Source organism: Panthera uncia (assembly GCF_023721935.1).
Source record: "Panthera uncia isolate 11264 chromosome A3 unlocalized genomic scaffold, Puncia_PCG_1.0 HiC_scaffold_12, whole genome shotgun sequence".
In the NCBI taxonomy this organism is placed as follows: domain Eukaryota; kingdom Metazoa; phylum Chordata; class Mammalia; order Carnivora; family Felidae; genus Panthera; species Panthera uncia.
Genome location: NW_026057579.1, coordinates 19,469,205 through 19,489,227, shown reverse-complemented (window position 1 = coordinate 19,489,227; position 20,023 = coordinate 19,469,205). Strand labels below are relative to the sequence as shown.

General features: G+C 40.2%; 1 protein-coding gene across 2 annotated transcripts in view; it reads right to left on the bottom strand.

Annotated features, from left to right (window-relative positions):
* Positions 1 to 20,023, bottom strand: part of HADHA (hydroxyacyl-CoA dehydrogenase trifunctional multienzyme complex subunit alpha) — a 49,074-nt gene that overhangs the window by 12,376 nt on the left and 16,675 nt on the right. The window contains exons 7-11 of one of the 2 annotated variants that reach the window (XM_049651926.1): positions 19,323 to 19,425; positions 9,539 to 9,661; positions 8,940 to 9,058; positions 6,653 to 6,709; positions 4,674 to 4,783 (exon numbers count right to left, since the gene is read on the bottom strand). In XM_049651926.1, coding sequence (XP_049507883.1) covers positions 4,674 to 4,783; positions 6,653 to 6,709; positions 8,940 to 9,058; positions 9,539 to 9,661; positions 19,323 to 19,425 — 512 coding nt within the window. The remainder of the gene's footprint in view (positions 1 to 4,673; positions 4,784 to 6,652; positions 6,710 to 8,939; positions 9,059 to 9,538; positions 9,662 to 19,322; positions 19,426 to 20,023) is intronic. The other variant, XM_049651927.1, reaches the window with a different exon arrangement.

The following is a 20,023-nucleotide window of genomic DNA, read 5'->3' as shown; positions in this document are numbered from 1 at the left end:
ACAAGAAGACAGAACTATATTGATCTTCAATCATACCTTAAGATCACTGAGAACAAAACAACCTGGTTTATTCTGAAGTCAACATGAGTATTTCTGTTTTCCAAACAAAAGCCAATTTGCAGTGATATGTCCAAAGACATACCACTTCTTCCACTTAACTTGTTAGTGATTTTACCATTTTCCAGTAAGTTTTCATTTCTCCTGAAATTTGTGCCAATTTTACTCCTTACATGGATTAGATCAAATTCTCCTGGATGGCTTCTTTGCTTCTAGACCTAACCCCGCTATCCCCCAATACCTCCATATATCCACATTATTTTTGTCCTCTCAATTACATTCTAAGCATTTCATGGGCCAGAGATCATACCTGATTACTCTTTTTAAATTTTTAAAAATGTTTTATTTATTTTTGAGACAGAGAGAGACAGAGTGTGAGCAGGGGAGGGGGAGAGAGAGAGCAAAACACAGAACCCAAAGCAGGCTCCAGGCTCTGAGCTGTCAGCACAGAGCCCGACGCGGGGCTCCAACTCACAAACTGTGAGATCATGACCTGAACCGAAGATGGACGCTTAACTGACTGAGCCACCCAGGCGCCCCTCTTTTTAGTTTTCCATAGTTCCGGAGCAATGTGCCATACTCCCAGAGCAAATAAAAAATTTTTTCCAGAACGATTTCCTTCAAAAAAGAAGCCTAAATTTACAGCACTCTGTAGACATAAATTAGAGTTGTAATACAGGTTAAAGTTTAATTCCTAACAATTCTGATTATAATGTTCAGAAATCATATTTATGACCCAAAAAAGGAAACCTAATTTCAAGTCCTGGAAGCAACTTTCAAATGTAACTTTGTAGTAACACACTTACATGGTTAATGTTAAGAAACTGGAGAACAATGAGAAAACAGGATAGAGACATACATATAAAGAACAGACTGAGGGGCGCCTGGGTGGCTCACTTGGTTAAACATCTGACTCTTGATTTCAGCTCAGGTCATGATCTCACATTTCATGATCGAGCCCTGCAGGGGCTCTGTGCTGACAGCGCAGAGCCCGCTTGGGATTTTCCTTCTCTCTCTTCCCCTCCCCACTCATGCTCAGTCTGTCTGTCTGTCTGTCTGTCTGTCTCTCTCTCAAAAAAGACACAAAAAACAAAAAACAGGGACTGAAAAGATTGATACATTTATTGTGTGAAAACTAAAAATTTCTGTTAGACAAATGACCGCACAAAATTAAGATAAACATAGGATAGGAGGAAATCTGCAACATATAGCAGCAAAGAATTACAACTTGGGAAATAAAGAACATGCATATTATCAATTAAAAAAAGACAACCCAGGGGTACCTTACTCAGTGGAGTGTGTGACTTTTGATTTCACGGTCATGAGTTTGAGCCCCAAGTTGGCCATGGAGATTACTTAAAAAACAACAAAAAAGGACGGGATGCCCGAGTGTCTCAGTTAAGCATGACTCTTGATTTTGGCTCAGGTCATGATCTCATGGTTTGTGGGTTTGAGCCCTGCATTGGGCTCCGCATTGACAGCATGGAGCCTGCTTGGGATTCTCTCTCTCCAGCCCCCTCTCAAAATAAATATACTTAAAAAAAAACAAAAAACAAAACAAAATGGACAACCCAGTAAAATGGGCAAGGGCTTATATAAAGCAATTCACTAAAGAAAAAAACTCAAACTGCCAATAAAGATGCTCAACTTCCCTGGGAAATGCAAATTAAAATGGGATATTCTTCCCCTACCAGATTAGCAAAAAGTTTAAAAGCATCAGTGAAGAGGTGCAAAAACTGCTTTTTTCATTGCATGGCTGATGGAAGTATTTGGAAGGCAAATTTCTTACAGCTAAAAATCACATACTCTATGACCCAATGATTCTACATCTCATTCTGTACTCTAGTGAAATGCACTTATGTACACAATGACAGGCTGTGATGAACAGTTGTGCAATGTTTGTAATAATGAAAAATTGGAAACAGCCATCAATCCAGCAGTAAAAGATTAAGAGGAAGGAGTTAATTGGTATGTACCAATATACATAGTCTCCAAGTCATACCACTGAATAAAAAGAGCAAGTTACAGGCTTTATACCAAAGGGTCCCTTTTATATTACAACATTCAAACCATAAACACAAAACAGTATCAGTTAATATTTAATCTCATTTAAAACATTTATTTATTTTTGAGACAGAGAGAGACAGAGCATGAACGGGGGAGGGGCAGAGAGAGAGGGAGACACAGAATCGGAAGCAGGCTCCAGGCTCTGAGCCGTCAGCCCAGAGCCCGACGCGGGGCTCGAACTCACGGACCGTGAGATCGTGACCTGAGCTGAAGTCGGACGCTTAACCGACTGAGCCACCCAGGCGCCCCTAAAACGGTTTTCTTAAAGAGAATAAGAATGCATTCTCTGCATAAAGAAATTAATTTATAAAAAGAGAAAACAGATAAGGAACTCAAGTCATTATCCAAGGTGAGGGGGAAGAGCCCAGAGAGACAGAAGTGGAGGAAGCAGAGGTGTTACAACTGGGAAAGCAGGAAAAAGGATCCCCTTTCTTCAGTTCTTCGCGGTTCTTTATTCAATTCTGTTCAACCTATTCTGCCCTGAGTACCCTATAATGAATTCCCAATTAAATCCTCATTTCTAAGATGATGTTACCTTTTTCCTCAATTGATTTCCCAAGTTAGATCAACTCTTATATCATCCTATTTTTCAGCCCATTTAGTTCTAAGTTTTTGAATGTCTTAAAAATTTTTTTGTTTTAATGTTTGTTTTTGAGACAGAGAGACAGAGCATGAGCAGGGGAAGGGGCAGAGAGAGAGGGAGACACAGAATCTGAAGCAGGTTCCAGGCTCTGAGTTGTCAGCACAGAGTTTGATGCGGGGTTCGAACTTACGAACTGTGAGATCGTGACCTGAGCCGAAGTCAGACGCTTAACCTACTAAGCTATCCAGGCGTCCCTAAGTTTTTGCATTTCTGAGCCAAGGTGATTTTTTCTTATCTGAAAATACTTATTTAAGGATATTTAATTCAAGTTTGGAAGTGTTGTGTTACAGTTTTCTTCTGTATTATGGTTGCTTTTTGTATTTTGATTCTCATTTTTTTATTTCTTCTTATAGGAGATTCATGTGGATGTTGCCTGTCTTTTTTGTGTATTTGGTATAACAACACCTTTCCAGATGGTATATGCTATCTACATATGACAGTAAAAAGTATATGCAGACAGGGGTCTGCATATATGAATCATACTCATATATGAGTTTGGAGTGGCTCATTAGGTTTCTTTTTTTTTTTATTAAAACATTTTTTTTAAAAAGATTTATTCATTTTTGAGAGACAGAGAGAGACAGACCGTTGAGCAGGGGCAGAGCAGAGAGAGGAGACATAGAATCTGAAGCAGGCTCCAGGCTGTGAACTGGCAGCACAGAGCCCGACACGGGGTTTGAACTCACTGACCACAAGACCATGACCTGAGCCGAAGTCAGACGCTTAACCGACTGAACCACCTAGGTACCCGTTTATTTTTTATTTTTTTAATGTTTATTTTTGAGAGAGACAGAACATGAGCAGGGGAGGGGCAGAGAGAGAGAAAGAGGGAGACACAGAATCTGAAGCAGGTTCCAGGCTCTGAGCTGTCAGCCCAGAGCCTGACACGGGGCTCGAACTCACAAACCACGAGATCATGACCTGAGCCAAAGTTGGACACTTACCGACTGAGTCACCCAGGCGCCCCAGACTAGAGGCCTGTTTCATGCACTGTAGGGTGTTTAGTAGTATCCCTGACCTCTGGCTCATTAGATGCCAGCAGCAGCTGTGACAACCAAAAATGTTTCCAGACATCTTCAAATGATGCTGCGGGGGGGGGGGGGGGGCAACAATGCCCAGGATGGAAACCACTGAGCTAGAAGGTGAGTTTAGGAGCATTATTAAATTTTGTTTTTTAAATGTTTATTTATTTTTGAAAGAGAGAGAGAGACAGAGAGACAGAGAGCAAGCAGGGAAGGGGCAGAGAGAGAGAGGGAGACACAGAATCTGAAACAGGCTCTGGGCTCTGACCCGTCAGCACAGAACCCAATGCCGGGCTCAAACCCACAAACTGTGAGATCGTGACCTGCGCCGAAGTCGGATACTTAACCAACTGAGCCACCCAGGCACCCCGGAGCATTATTAAATTTAAAATGCTGAAGAGCTATTGGGCAGTATAGCATTGAAAGGCTTGCTTAAAAGAATAGACATGAAACAGGCAAGTAGAATCTTTAATGTTTAGGCTGTAAGCTAGAGGAAGGAAAAGCCTTTAATAATCTGAACGAGGCTTTATTTTTTTTAATGAGAAAGTATGAGTTCCCAGAGATGGTATCTCAAGTCACAGGGAGAGACAAGACCATTAAACAGTGCAGAGTGTGTTTGGTTTGGGAACAGGGGATGTAAACCAGACTTCCAGGGGACATCAATAGTGAGACAAGAAAGCCTCTATAGGAGCCCTTTTGTGGGGGGGCGGGGGGGGGGCGCCTGGAGAAAACTCAGCCCAGGCAGCACTTTGAAAGTCAAAAAGTTCTTAGTAGGAAAAGGGATCTAATGTGCTCAGGACAGAGGAGGCGTAGGGAAGACCGAAGGTATAAATCTAGCTCTGTAGAGAAACCCACAAAGGCGCCCTAGGTGGCATTTAACCTACTTCACGTCCTTCTGCGGAGTTCCAAATTTATTCTTCTTACACAGGACCTGACCATGATAAAGTCCCATCAAGGCCTTTGATTCTTTGGTCATTGCAAGCTCTCCAAATTTCTGAAAAGTAAAGGAGAACAAGAAAAGGTGGAACTTCATAGTCTCAGTGACGGGGGTTCCTTCGGTCAGGTTTGTCTGCAGAGCAGAGGTAACACAGGTGAAGCCCTGGGTGCTCTGGGGTGCGGTGGGGCCTTCTCACCTGCAGCACTTTCCGACAACTGTTTTGAAAACGCTATGGATACATTGGAGCTCTCAGACTATGTACACCAGAGGTGGCAGTAACCAACCTTTTTCATGGAACTGGAGTGTCAGGGCCCAAACAGACCCGCACAGTCATCTCAACCAACCTTCTCATTTTAAAGGCTGGAAAGAGGAGGCCCGGACAAATTACGCTTAAGACCACACCACCTAGAGTGACAGAAATCGAACTCACACCCAGGCGGTAGGACTCCCAACTCTGGTCCACCCCACGTGACACCTGCCACTTTGAAAAGTGCCCTAATACTTATGGAGGGCAAATCTCAGCATGAGACTTAGAGTCTAGGTTTGACAGAACCGGGTTTGAATCCTGACCCTGCCATTTCCCAGTTGTGAAGCTTTCTTTATCCTTAAACGGGAAAAACAACACTTATTTTACAGTATTGCTGGAATTAAATGAGAATGCTAGTAAAGTGACTAGGGTCTCAATGTCAGCTATCATCATCATCAATATTACTAGAATTAACTGGTATGGTTACAGATAGCATTTCAAAGGAGGAATCCCCATAATAAAGTTGTTCTCATGTCCTAATATAACATGAAACAACAGAACATATAACAATGTTCTACTAATTTTTTTTTAATTACAAAAAATTTTTTTTAACGTTTATTCATTTTTTGATAGAGACAGAGCATGAGTGGGGGAAGGGCAGAGAGAGAGGGAGACACAGAATCTGAAGCATGCTCTGGGTTCTGAACTGATAGCACAGAGCCCGATGTGGGGTTTGAACTCACGGACGGTGAGATCATGACCTGAGCTGAAATCGGATGCCTAACCGACTGAGCCACCCAGGCGCCCCTAATAATGTGGAGTCTATTCAATAAACCAGTGATATTCAAAGTGCAGGTAGAGATCCATCAGTTGTCGTAAATTTAGTGGGCTGTGGTAAGTAGGACACATAGGACATACTGCATACAACGTACGTGGTGAGGCCAACAATTGATCTGTGAAACCTATGCTTCAATTTTTCTGTATATATGCATACATGTAGCTGGATCAGAGACAAAAGTCTAAATCAGAGTGGACTGTAATAAGCGACCCAGTACAATACATGTTTTCTCTTGAACTAGTCCCAAGCTCTTCAGATACCTTTTGTCTTATTATCAGAGAGCAATCCATTCTTCAAGGACTGCTTAAAACTTAAAAAACAACCCACACCACTTAAATCTGCAATGTCACCAACTTGTTGGAAAAGTGGGAAGAGGTAAGGCTGGTTCATATGCCCCTCTGTCTTCTTTTAGTGGGTATGTGACAGTTCCTTCCATTTTCTAATTCACCAAGAGAGGCTGGCCTTCAAAGTCTTACCTCAAGGCCCTAACAAGTAAGAAACACAATTTTCTATCAATGTATTCATTTTATCACAACAAAACCAGCTCAACTCAGAACAAAAATATCTAAGTGATTCATTTTGAAAGGATTAGAACTCTGGCCCTGCTCTCCCTAGTTAAACCCTCATTACTGAAAGGAAGTTCGAACAGCTGGGACCACCAAGGTGTTCTTTAATATCTACTCACTCATTGAAATTAATCAATCCTAAGCAGTGATAATCACTGGAAGAAAAAAATTTGGGGTAGGCTTTGGGCACTTTTTCTTTTTTCAGCTTTATACAGAGTTTTAGATCTTGGCTTTCCTGTATCTAGTAATAAAAAGTTGAAAGGAAATAACTTTACCTGAGATTCAGAGACATAGCCAGCATCATTCCCTTGCTCAATTCCAGTCTTTACTGCCTAAAAAATACATAAAGCACCTGTTCATTGTTGCGATGGGCAGGCAAGATGTCCAATAATGCTGAATAAAATTGCTAGTTTGTTAGTATTCAAACAGTAAGTCAAAAGTCTGGAATTGGAGTAAGAAAGCCAGAAGGACTGAGCAGCTGCTTAAGACTGACTTTACTGTCCATCTCCAAGTCCTTGCATAAAATCCAAGGAAACGAAACAGAAGGGAATAAATAAAAGTCAGAGTAGGAAAGGGAGACAGAGTTTCCACGGCTCAAACTCTACCTCCTTATCCACCTCTAGATCCTGTTATCTTGTCAGAGAGAGACACACACAGAGAGAGAAAGAGCTGTCATCAGCTCTGTCCATTTCTTGGATTTGGAGCGCTACCCAAGTCCAAGAAAAGATTTCCCTTTTCTTCTTAATTCCCTTCCCTCCTGCTTAAATTGCTCTTCCAGACTGTCCCCTGCTTTCCTAACACAGGCACGTCCCCAGAGGTCCCCCCTGAGCCCTTTTCTCCCTCTGTGCATTCTTCCCTAGGCACATCATCTAGTTTATCATGTGGCTCATGAACTCTATAGATTCAACTTAACGTTTGGGGGAAGTACCATCTCAAGTACAATGGCAAGTATAAACGACGAAGAAGTGACCCTGTAATCACTCACCATAATTTATGGGAAAGACAAATTGATTAAAAACAAACAGATAAATAAACCTACATTCTTAATTGACTTGTGTACACTCCTGTTGCTTGAGTTTCCTGAAACATCTAAACTCAACACTTCTAAAATTTAACTCACGATCTCTTCTCTTTGGCAATTCTGTTACTACCTTCGTATTTTTACTATTCGACCTTGGGGTCTCACTCTAACATCAAGTCTGAGTTACCAAGATGGCTTCCGACTTCAGGTGTCTACTTTGTCTCTCCTTCTAACCTGTTTTTACTTGCTACTACCATGATCTCTATGATCTATCCAGAACAAAAGTCAAATTTCCAAATTCATTACCTGTCAATCTTCTAAAATCTAGGCTCATTCTGCCTTTTGGCAGACATTTCACTATTCTCCTACAAAAACGACCTCATGAAATGTTCCCTGTAGAGCCTCATGCTTTCTGGCCTCTGTGACTTTGCTCAAAATGCCCATCCTACCAGGTACTACTTTCTCTTCGCTTACTCTCTATACATTTTTCAGGGCTCAGGTGAAATTCTATGAGGCTCTTCCTAATCTCTCTGGTTCATAGTGATTGTTCCCTCCTCTGTGCATTTAACAATCTTCCTCTTTCCCCATTATCTGACAGTGATCCCATGCTGGCATCTAATGCCTCTTGTACTCCAGTTACCTGCCTTACCACATACACATGTCTAATCTCCCCAGCCCAGGCTGGGAGATGAATGGGGGAAGGGAATTATGTGTCATATTTTACACATTTTGGTGTCTTTTCCTCAAAACATATCTGTTGACTGATTTATTCTCCATATTTGAAGTCTTTGATTATATGTTCTCTTAATCTTCGACTTTCTGGATTGAAGACTGAAGAGTTTTAGACAGAAGTTCTTAACCCTGTGATCATTTTAATTATCCTCCTTGACCTTTTCTTTTTAAAGTGTATTTACTTTGTGGGGGGAAGAGAGAGAATGCGTGAGTGAGCGCAGGGGAGGGGCAGAGAGAGGGAGAGAGAGAGAATCCCAAGCAGGCTCTGCACTGCCAGCACAGAGCCTGACGTAGGGCTCAAAACCACGAACCAAGAGATCATGACTTGAGCTGAAATCAAGAATAGGAGGCTTAACTGACTGAGCCACCCAGGCACCCCCTCCTTGATCTTTTTCAGAACTTTTCTGTATCACTACATCTTTTTTATAATAATGGCAAAGGAGAAGTCAATGAAATATTTTAGGTACTGACAATGGTTTAGACTGAGGCCATCAATTTTGACTACCTCTTAATTAATGCCCAATCTTTTACTGGCCTTGTTATACTGATATAATATAGGTTCCTTTCCTGGTTTATAACCGGTAGTTAGTTTTAAATGCATTATGCCTGGCATTACTTATTACCAAATATGTCAGTTTATGAGGCCTCACATAGCTTGCTATGCTCCTCCTTCATTTTTAGTGAGTACTGCACTAGCAGAATTAAGAACTTTAGTACTGGCACACATGATTCAGAATGGCAATAAAGGATACTGCTCTATTCAAAGGGAGGAAATATGAGAAATGTGGGAATATGGGGTGAAGACTCACATCGATTATTTTCAGAGGTGCAGGATAAAGGCCTTTGGTCTGTTTTCGTACTTTTTCTTCCACCTTTTTATAAATCTGTTGCCTGACAAATGGAATGCTCATGGCATATGATGTCAATTCTGTTAAAAAAAAAAAAAATGCTTTTAGACACTTCATGGAAAAAGCCTAGCCTTCCTCGTTTGTTCTGTAAACTCCATAAAAATGCAATAACTGCAGCTATCTGAAAGAACTTCTCTTTACTCTGATATAAAAAATCCAAATTGCAACCTAAGCACTTCTATACACATGGTTTAATTAGTTGATAAATGCTAAAGCTGGGTGTTGGGTGCACGGGTATTTATTACACTATTATACTATTATTCCACTCTCGTATTAATGCTTAAAATTTTCCAAAATAAAAAGTATAAAAAAACGGTTTTAACCAACCAGTGTAAGGTTCAGAACCCTAGAGCAGAGTTGTTGTTACACTCCTTAAGGATGCCTCTATGCTTGGAGTAAATAATGCATTTATTACCTCTTTCTCATTTCAAATTTACAGCAAATAAAATTAAACTCCCTGGAAAGAACCTTTGTCTCTGTTCTTTAATAAAGACACTCACTTTCTACTAATCCTTTGTCTCTCTTTAGAGAGATTTTCTTATCAGATAGTTCTTTGGCAAAAGTAACTGCAACTTCTTCTAGATATTCAATTGTCCGTTCCTCTGAAGGTTTTAGTCCTGGTCCTGTAAAAATGAGCACAATAGATTGGAATGTAAATCACTTTCAGCACAGCTTTCCAAGTCAGAGTCCTGAACTATGGACTCAAAAACAGACAAACAAACAAACAAAAAACACCTGAGCAATGGTGCAACAATGTCCTCTAGATAGAAAACAAGGTCTTAAGCCCTTTCAGTCTGGCTTCCAACAATTCTGAGTCAGATGAAGAAGGTCTCATTAGGCCTGTATTCTTGCTGCAAAACTGGACAAGAATGAATAAATCGTAAAATCACATTTGTAAAGAAATTAGAGAGTGGTGGAAGCAATGAGGACCATATGAACTAAAATTCCAGAGAGAGATAAGCCTGTCTGAGGTGAACTGATGATTGCTGGACATTTTCTTTTCTGAGGGTATGTTATGCTTTTGGGTGTCGGCTGAAGATCAGACTTGGCTCAAGCAGAAGGATGCTCCTGTGGGCAAGTGAAATGATCGGTTTTTGGTGGTCATGCACAAAAGATCAGAAACTAGAAGAAGCCAAATGCAAAGCTAGTTCCTCGGGGAACATTTGTGGAATTCTAAGGTGGTATAGGAAGCTGGAAGAGCTGTGTCAAAAAACTAGAGAGAAATTTCAGTTATCATAAAATTTAGTACACAAAGTACACTTCTATACAGAAAGGGGCATGCTAAAAATATGTAACTCATTTTCCACTTCAGGCATCTGCCCAATATTGAACTTGCTTGAAGCAAGAGACTAAAGAGCTAGGCCCCAAAAATTCAAAGGCTCTTTCTAGAGAGCTGTAAAAACAGACATCTATCAGGCTCTCAGTCAAAAGCCTGGAAGGAGGGGGCAGCTGCAGTTGAAAAGGCAATCTTGTGCAATCTTGCGGTATTTAGGAAACAAAATCCTGAGAGTAGAGGAGGCTGAAACAAATACACAAGCAATCTCTCCCTTAAGACATCTGTACTGTTTTAAAAGTATGTGAAGGAGGAAGAGAAAGAACTAAGCCCCACACTTCTGAATGGCAAATGTGCACAAGGCCCACGAAAGTCACAATGAGCTTGTAGAGAGGCCAACGCAACCGGAATCTGTGAAGGAGAATATCGAGAGTAGCTGCTCCACGAAAAGAGAGCTCCAGAGATCTACAGAGGGGCCCTCGAAACTTTGGCCGAATACTGTTCTCCACATGCATGAAACGAAACTACCTGAGGCTTCTTTTTATAAAGGCATGAAAAGAAGCATGAAAAAAATGGCCTGAAGACAAGACGCAAATTGACTGATAGAAACAGATGCATAAATGAAGACAGAATTAACAGACACAATGTTAGAAAGGCTATTGTAAATTCATGCCATATGTTCAAGAAGGTAGAGGAAAACAGAGATGTATGAAGAGAAATTGAATACATAAAAGTGAGTCAAGTATTACTTCTAGATATGAAAAAACCCAACACCTGAAATGAAAAATACACAGGAGTGGATGAATAGATTATAATCAGGAAACTTGAATACATGGCAAGTATTCTATATATATTCTCTATATAGAATATATGTTTTATTCTATTTCTATATATTCTATTTCTATATATAGAAAATATATACACTGAAAAAGAAAAACTGCTTCATTTTAGGACAATATCAAGTAATCTAACATATGTGAAATTGGAACCACAGAAAAAGGGTGGGGGGAGATAGGAAAAATTGGAAGAAATAGCCAAAATTTTCCAATTTAATGAAAACTAGAAGCCCACTATCCGAGAAACTCAATAAGTCCCATGCTGGGGCGCCTGGGTGGCGCGGTCGGTTAAGCGTCCGACTTCAGCCAGGTCACGATCTCGCGGTCCGTGAGTTCGAGCCCCGCGTCAGGCTCTGGGCTGATGGCTCGGAGCCTGGAGCCTGTTTCAGATTCTGTGTCTCCCTCTCTCTCTGCCCCTCCCCCGTTCATGCTCTGTCTCTCTCTGTCCCAAAAATAAATAAAAAACGTTGAAAAAAAAAAATTAAAAAAAAAAAAAATAAGTCCCATGCCTAACAAACATTAACAAACAAAGCAACAATAACAAAGCAAGGCACATCATAAATAAATAAGACCAGTAATAAAGGGAAAATCTGAGAGCAGCTGCGGGGGGTGAGGCGGGGAGAGAGACACACTAGATACAGAAGAACAAAGATAAAAACAACAGACTTTCTATTAGAAATTATGCAAGCCACATCATAACATTGACATCTATAAAGTACTAAAAGAAAAATACTAGAAACGTGGAATTCTATAGCCATCAAGAATATTTTTGGGGGCACCTGGGTGGCTCAGGTCAGTTAAGCATCCGACTTTGGCTCAGGTCATGATCTCATGGTTCACGAGTTTGAGCCCCGCCTGGGGCTCTGTGCTGACAGCTCAGGGCCTGGAGTCTGCTTCGGATTCTGTGTCTCCCTCTCCCTCTCTGCCCCTTCCCCACTTGCACTCTGCCACTTTCACTCTTTCAAAAATAAACATTAAAAAAAAAAAAAAGAATATCTTTGAAAAATCAAGTTGAAATAAAGACTCAGTCAAACAAACCAAGAGGTGAGAATTGTCAGCAGACCTACTCTACAGAGTATGTCAAGTGAAGCTCTTCATGTTGGAATAATATCAAACCAAATGGGAACGTGGAGCTACACAAAGAAGAAAGAGCACCAAAAATGCTAAATATGTGGGTAGATATGAAAGACTCCTTTCTCACTTTTAATCTCTTTAAAAGATAACTGTTTTGTTTTTTAAATGTTTATTGCCCTTCCCTTCCACAAGATATCATGCTGTTCATTATATTGATGGTATTATCCTAAATGAATCTGGTGAACAGGAAGTACCAACTACTCTAGACATATCCAACTAAGTGAAATTTCTAAGGGTCCGGTGGTGTGGGGCATGGTGACATCCCTCCCAAGGTGAAGGATACATCGTCACACCCGGCCCATCCTACCACATAAAACAAGGCACAACGCCTCCTGGCGTTTTTGGATTTTAGAGGCAACATTTCATTCGGGTGTGCTACTCTAGCTCCTTTACTGAGTAACTCGGAGGCTGCTAGTTTTGAGCGGGGCCTAGGAAGAAAAACTATTTGGACCATATGATTCAGATCTGATGGGGCATGAAGTGTCAGTGCTAGATAGAGATGCTGTTTGGAGTACAGACACTTAGGAATTTGGAGCAAAGCCCTACCATTCTCTGTGAATAACTACTGTCCTACTGACAGCTTTTGGCTTGTTAGTGGGCCTAAGTAGAGACTCAAAGCTTAACCATGGGCCAGCAAATCACCACGTGACCTGAGCTGCCCATCACGAAACGGATGCTGTCTGGCCCACTAAACCATAAAGTTCCGTGTGTGCAACAGTACTCCATTACCGAATGGAAGTGGTATATGGGAAAATGGGCTTGAGGAGACCCTAAAGGCACAAGTTGTATGAAAAGGTGGCCAAAATATCCCTACTCATTCTCTGTCCCGGTCTGCCCCTAGGGCCTCATCACAGGGAGTTTCTTATGACCAGATAGATGACCGGGGAAGAGAAAACTCAGGCCCGGTTTGTCCACAGCTCTGTGTGATATGCAGGCGCCATCTGAAAGTGCACTGCTGCAGTCCCTTTCCAGGACGACGAACCCTGGTCACCAAGGGGGTGCGGGCTGCTACTGCACAATGGGAGTAAGGAAGAGTATGGCTTGACTGTGACAGATCTCTTCGGGGGTCTCTTAGTGCTACAAGGACCTGTAATTAGTTAATGGAAAACTACAACAACTCAATTCACACAGTACTGCTAGTGGCCCAGACCTTCTAGGAATGAAAGTCACCCTTCTAGGCAAAGAACCATGACCAACTGAGGTACTTCCTGGGGGCAAAAGGAATATGGAACGGGAAGCAGAAATAGGTAGTTATAAACCCCTGCTATGGCCACATGACTATTTGTAGAAATCGAGGCATCCAGCCCCTGGCCAAAAACCGTTAAGTGTGATTTTTCAGGCCCAACCACAGGCAATTAGAAAGGCTTTTACCCAGCAGGCCTCACTGGGAAAGCTGTCCTTCCCACAATAGACTTGGGGCATGGCCAATGCATCACAGACTTTCATGGGACTTGTAGTCAGTAACTCAGGTACCTCTTGCAGGCTCTGCTCTTCCATATATTTGCATTTTTTGCCCAAGTGCCTCATTTCTGTCTGTTTGGGACCTCCAATCAGGGTCGTCTTCAGGTGCCTCTGATGAGGCCTCTTTATTGGGGGAAGAAAGAGAAACCTTAAAGATACTTCTACTCTTGAGTCAGTACTTTTCCACTCCTAGCTCTCACCATTTTAAATAGCAAAATCACAACCGAAAAGCACACACACACACACACACAGAGAAGAGCATGGCACTAAACAGAACATGAAAAGGATACTTGTTGGCTCTAAGAGCTGAAATAAGAACGCAAAATGTTGCCTTGTTTGACTTCAGCTGGAACACGTGCACTGGGAGATGTGAAATTTTCACCACTCTGTATGTGTCTCTTAATGACTGCAAAAGCACCATAAGTATTATTTTGGGGTCACAACAGATTTTAGTGAGTAGGTAAGTTTACAGGTAAGGAACTTGTAAATAATAAGGCTCAACTGTAATCACGGCAAAATTAAACCAGAAATCAGTAACAGAAAGGTACCTGAAACATCTGCAAATGTTCGGAAATTAGGTAACACACTCGCAAATCACACACGGGTCAAAAAAATAACGAGAAATCTGAAAATATTCTGACCTTCATGGAAGTGAGAACATAATATTAAAATATGCAGATAGATAAAGCAATGCTAAGAGGGAAGTTGATCGCTTCAAATGTTTATGTTAGGAAAAAAGGCCTAAAATCAATGATCTAAACTTGTACCTTAAGAAACTAGAAAGAGAACAAATTAAACCCAAAAGCAAGCAGAAATAATAAGATAGCCGAAAACAATAAAACAGCAAACAAACAAACAAAAAACAGAAAAACCAGGGGCGCTTGGGTGGCTCAGTTGGTTGAGCGTCCGACTTCGGCTCAGGTCATGATCTCAAGGTCATGATCTTCTTGAGTTTGAGCCCTGCATTGGGCTCTGTGCTGATAGCTGGGAGCCTGGAGCCTGCTTCTGATTCTGTGTCTCCCTCTCTCTCTCTAACCCCTCCTCTGCTCAGCTCTGACTCTCCCTCTCTCAAAAAATAAATAAACATAAAAAAAAACAAAAACAGAGAAAAACCAATGAAACTAAAAGCTATTTCTTGATAAATTTCTAGCCAGACTTCTCAAGGAAATAATAGAGAACACACAAATTACCAGTATCAGGAATGAAAGAGTATAAATGATATATACCATTACAGAGCATAAAGATATCAAAGGAATAATAATGAAGTATTTTGAACAACTGCACTGTAACAAATTTGGAAAGTAAAATAAAATGGACAAAATATTTTTTCCTTTTTTAAAAATTATTCTTATTTTTTTAAATGTTTTATTTTTGAGAGTGAGACAGAGACAGAGTGTGAGCGGGGTAGGGGGCAGAGAGACAGAGAGAGAGAGAGAGAGAGAGAGAGAGACAGAATCCAAAGCAGGCTCCAGGCTCCGAGCTGTCAGCACAGAGCCCAACGCAGGGCTCGAACTCATGAGCCGTGACATCATACCCCGAGCCGAAGTCGGACGCTTAACCAACTGAGCCACCCAGGCGCCCCCAAAATGGACAAAATCTTTGAGAAACAAACTACTACAGCTCTCACTCAAAAGCAAAACAATTGGAGAACCTGATTCAATAACCCTATATCTATAAAAGAAAGTGAATTTGTATATCTATAAAAAAAAAAACAAACCTTCCCAACAAAGAAAACCCCACATCCACCTGACTTCACTGGTGAATTCTATCAAGTAAAGAAGAAATAATACCAATTCTACAAATATTCTTCCAGAAAATAGAAAAAAAAATTCCAATTCATTTTATGAAGCCAGCATTATTCTGATACCAACACCAAGCAAAAATATCACAAGAAAATTATCCTTGAGACCATTAGCTCTCATGACCAGACATAAAAGTCCTGTACAAAATGTTATACAAAGGATAATACATTATGACCAAGTGAAATTTATTTCGGGAATGCAAGTCTGGTTGAATAATCAAAACTCAGTATAACTGGTGATTACTAACAGACTAAAAAAGACAAAAACCACACAATCATCTTATTAGATGCAGAAAGGCTCAACTGTACTCTGCATTTGACAAAATTCAACATCTATTTTCAGCGAACTATAGATAAAGGGAAATGTCTGTAATCTGATAAAGGGCATATATAAAAAAGCTATAGCTAACCCTACACACTCCACAACATCAGAGTGAATGTTCTTCCCCTAAGATGGGAACAAGTTAACAGTACCTGCTTTCACCACCTCTACCCAATACTGTACTATGGATCTTAGACACTACAGTAAGTTAAGAAAAAAATAACAAATGCCAACCAGACGGGGAAGGAAAAAGCCAAAATGTCTATATTTTATAGACAACATTATTATTTACATAGAAACTCCTTAGAAGTCTATAGAAAAAGCTACTAGAATAAATTTAGCAAAGTCACAGAATACAAGGTCCATGTACAAAAGTCAATTATATTTATATATACTAGTGATCAGCAATGAGAAATTAAAGTGAAAATAGCATGATGTCCTAAATGTATGAAGCACTAATGTATACATTTAACAAAATGTAAGATATATTCAATGAAAAGTATAGAACACTGATGAGAGAAATTAAAGACGAACTAAATGAAGTTATACCATACCCATGATGAAAAGACTCAATATTTTAAAGATGTTAATTCTCCTCAAATTGATACAATGATTCAGTGCAATTTCAATCAAAATCCTAGCATGTATTTTTGTAGACATGGATGAGAGGATTATAAAATTTGTATGCAAATGCAAAGAAACTAGTATAGGCAAAATAAATTTTGAAAGAGAACCATGATAGAGGGGGTCATACAACCTGATTTCAAGATTTACTAAAACACAATAATGAAGACAGTATGCTATTGGCTTAAGTAAAGACATTTAGATAACTGGAGACAGGAAATCCAGATGCAGACCCAAACACCTGATTTTTGACCAAGGTGTCAAGGTAATTCAAGGGAGAAAGAAGAGTCTTCTCAATAAACTGTGTCAAGAGATTGGATATTCATTTGCAAAAAAAAACCCCAAACAAAACTCAATCTACCTCATACCATCATAAAGTTAACTTGAAATGGGTCACAGACCAAAATGAAAGAGCTAAACCACAAAACTTCCAGAAGAAAATACAGGAGAAAATCTTTGTGGTCTTGTTAAGAAAAGATTTCTTAGAGGTGCCTGGGTGGCTCAGTTGGTTAAGAGTCTGACTTCACTCAGGTTATGATCTCACGTTTCTTGAGTTTGAGTCCTGCATCTGGCTCTCTGCTGTCAGCACAGAGCCCCCTTTGCACCCCTCTCTCTAAAATAAATAAACATTAAAAAAAAAAGAAAGAAAAAAATTTCTTAGATACAACACCAACAGCATGATCCATGAAAGAAGATCCTGATACAATGGGCTTCCTTCAAAATTAAGAATTTCTGCATTTAGAAATGAAAAGACAAGCTGCAGACAGGGAGAAAATATTTGCGGATCTCACAAAGGACTTGTATCCTAATAAAAAGAACTCCAAAACCTCAATAATAAGAGGGGGCACCTGGGTGGCTCAGTCGGTTAAATGGCTGACTTCGGCTCAGGTTATGATCTCACAGTTCACGAGTTTGAGCCCCGCATCGAGCTCTGTGCTGACAGCTCAGAGCCTGGAGCCTATTTCAGATTCTGTGTCCTGCTCACACTCTGTCTCTCTCTCAAAAATAAATTTAAAAAACATTAAAAAAAAAACCTCAAAAAGAAAAACTCAATCAAAATGGGCAAGACATCTCAACAGACACTTTACCAGAATATATACAGAAGGCATATAAACACATGAAAGAAACTTAATGACTCTGGTCATTAGAGTAATATAAATTAAAACCACAATGAGATATTACTACACTTCTATTGGAAGGTCTAAAATTAGGGGTGCCTAGCGTCCAACTCTTAATTTCAGTTCAGGTCATGATCTCGTGGTTGTGAGATTGAGCCCCGCATTGGGCTCTACACTTAAGATTCAGTCTCTCTCACTCTGCCCCTCTCCTGCTCATGCTCGCGCTCACTCTCTCTCTTAAAAAAAAAAAAAAGAGGGGCGCCTGGGTGGCTTGGTCGGTTAAGCTTCCGACTTCGGCTCAGGTCATGATCTCACAGTCCGTGAGTTCGAGCCCCGCGTCGGGCTCTGTGCTGACAGTTCAGAGCCTGGAGCCTGTTTCAGATTCTGTGTCTCCCTCTCTCTCTGCTCCTCCCCTGTTCATGCTCTGTCTCTCTCTGTCTCAAAAATAAATAAACGTTAAAAAAAAAAAAATTAAAAAAAAAAAAAGAAAAGAAAAGAAAAGAAAAAGCTCTAAAATTAAAAAGACTGACCTTGCAAAGTGGTTGGTAACTAGAACTCTCATACACTGCTGGTAGGAATGCAAAATGGTATAACCACTTTGAGAAAACAGTTTGACAGTTTCTTAAAAGCTAAACACACATCTATCATATGATCCAGCCAATGTACGCTTTGGTATTTGTCCAAGAGAAATGAAGTATACATCCACGTAAAGACTTGTGGATGAATGTTCACAGCAGCTTTATTTTGAACGGCCCCAAATTGGAAACACTTAATTTCCATCATTTATTGAACGGATAAACAAATTATGGTATATCTATACAATGGCATAACGTTGAGCAATGGGAAGGAATTGTTGATATGTGTGACAACTCGGATGAATCTCAAAAACATTAGGCTAAATCAGAGAAGACACAAAAAGCTATATACTAAAAACATTCTATTATATGATTGGGGTAGTGTTTACACAGCTATATACACTTGTCAAAACTCAAAGTGTACATTAAAAATTGGTAAATTTATTGTTACATAAATAACATCTCAATAATGCTGTTGTTTTTTTTTTTAAAGAGAGAAAGTGCACATGCACAGGAGGGAGAGGGGCAGAGAGACAGAGTACCTCAGGCAGGCTCCACCCAGTGTGGAGCCCGACACAAGGCTTGCTCTTATGACCACAACCACGACCACGAGATTATGACCCGAGCTGAAATCAAGAGTTGGATGCTTAACTGACTGAGCCACCCAGGTGTCCCTCAGTAATGCTGATTTTTAAGAAATGCAAGACAGTGACAAACACACAATGTGGAATAGTGGTTTCCTTGGGTCAGAGGAGGAAAAGATGCTGTATGGAGGAAGTGGCACATTGTAGATGTCAACTGCTGTTAATATCCTCAGGTTGTTTCATACATGTTTATTGTAGTATTAAAACAGACGCATAAAACTGAAGGAAGGTTTTTATGAATAATGATACAGGTAATTTAAGAACCAAAAATAATGACTTGATTCAATTCTGTACTCTTGATGTGCAATTTATAAAATAAAACAAGAAGTTGGGGTGATGTTGGAAATGATTTAGTATTAGCTATACTTAGAAAACTTTACTCTTCAGAATGACTCATTTCTTAAGAGTATGAATTTTACTCTAACCAATATTCAAGACATTAACTCTTTAACAAATAAATTCATAAGGCCCAACTCTGAGGCACGCTACCACTTACCCAGGGGTTCCACCAATTGGTCAACTAGTCCCATTTTCTTTGCTCTGTCTGCACGAATGTTTCTACCAGTCAACATCATGTCAAAAGCAGCAGGCACACCCACCTAACATGCAAGCAAGGATCAGAGTACAGGGGAAAAAATATGAGAGTGACAATTACAGTTTACAATTCATTCAACTGAGCAAATATTAAAATGAGAAAAATCAAACCAGATTTCTATGCTATCTACCAATCAGTTAATTTTTACACACCAATACACGTTTTAGGTAACTTTGGGATTAGACACCTCCAGTGGAAGCTAAAATGTCTGTATTTCTTCTTTTAATTCAAATGTTAAGATTTCTGTCTTATGAAATAGATAAGGTGGAGAAATAATTTCATGTTTCCTAAAATTCTGCACTTACATATTATGTCATTTATATAATACTTAAAATTCCTTTTTTTTTTTTAAATCTTTATTTTTTAGAAAGAGAGACAGAGCATGAGCAGGGGAGGAACAGAGAGAGAGAGAGAGAGAGAGAGAGAGAGAGAGAGAGAGAGACAGAATCAGAAACAGGCTCCAGGCTCTGAGCTGTCAGCACAGAGCCCAACGTGGGGCTCGAACTCATGAACTGCGAGATCATGACCTGAGCTGAAGCCGGATGCTTAGCTGACTGAGCCAGCCACGTGCCCCGATACTTAAAATTCCTTTATTGGAACTA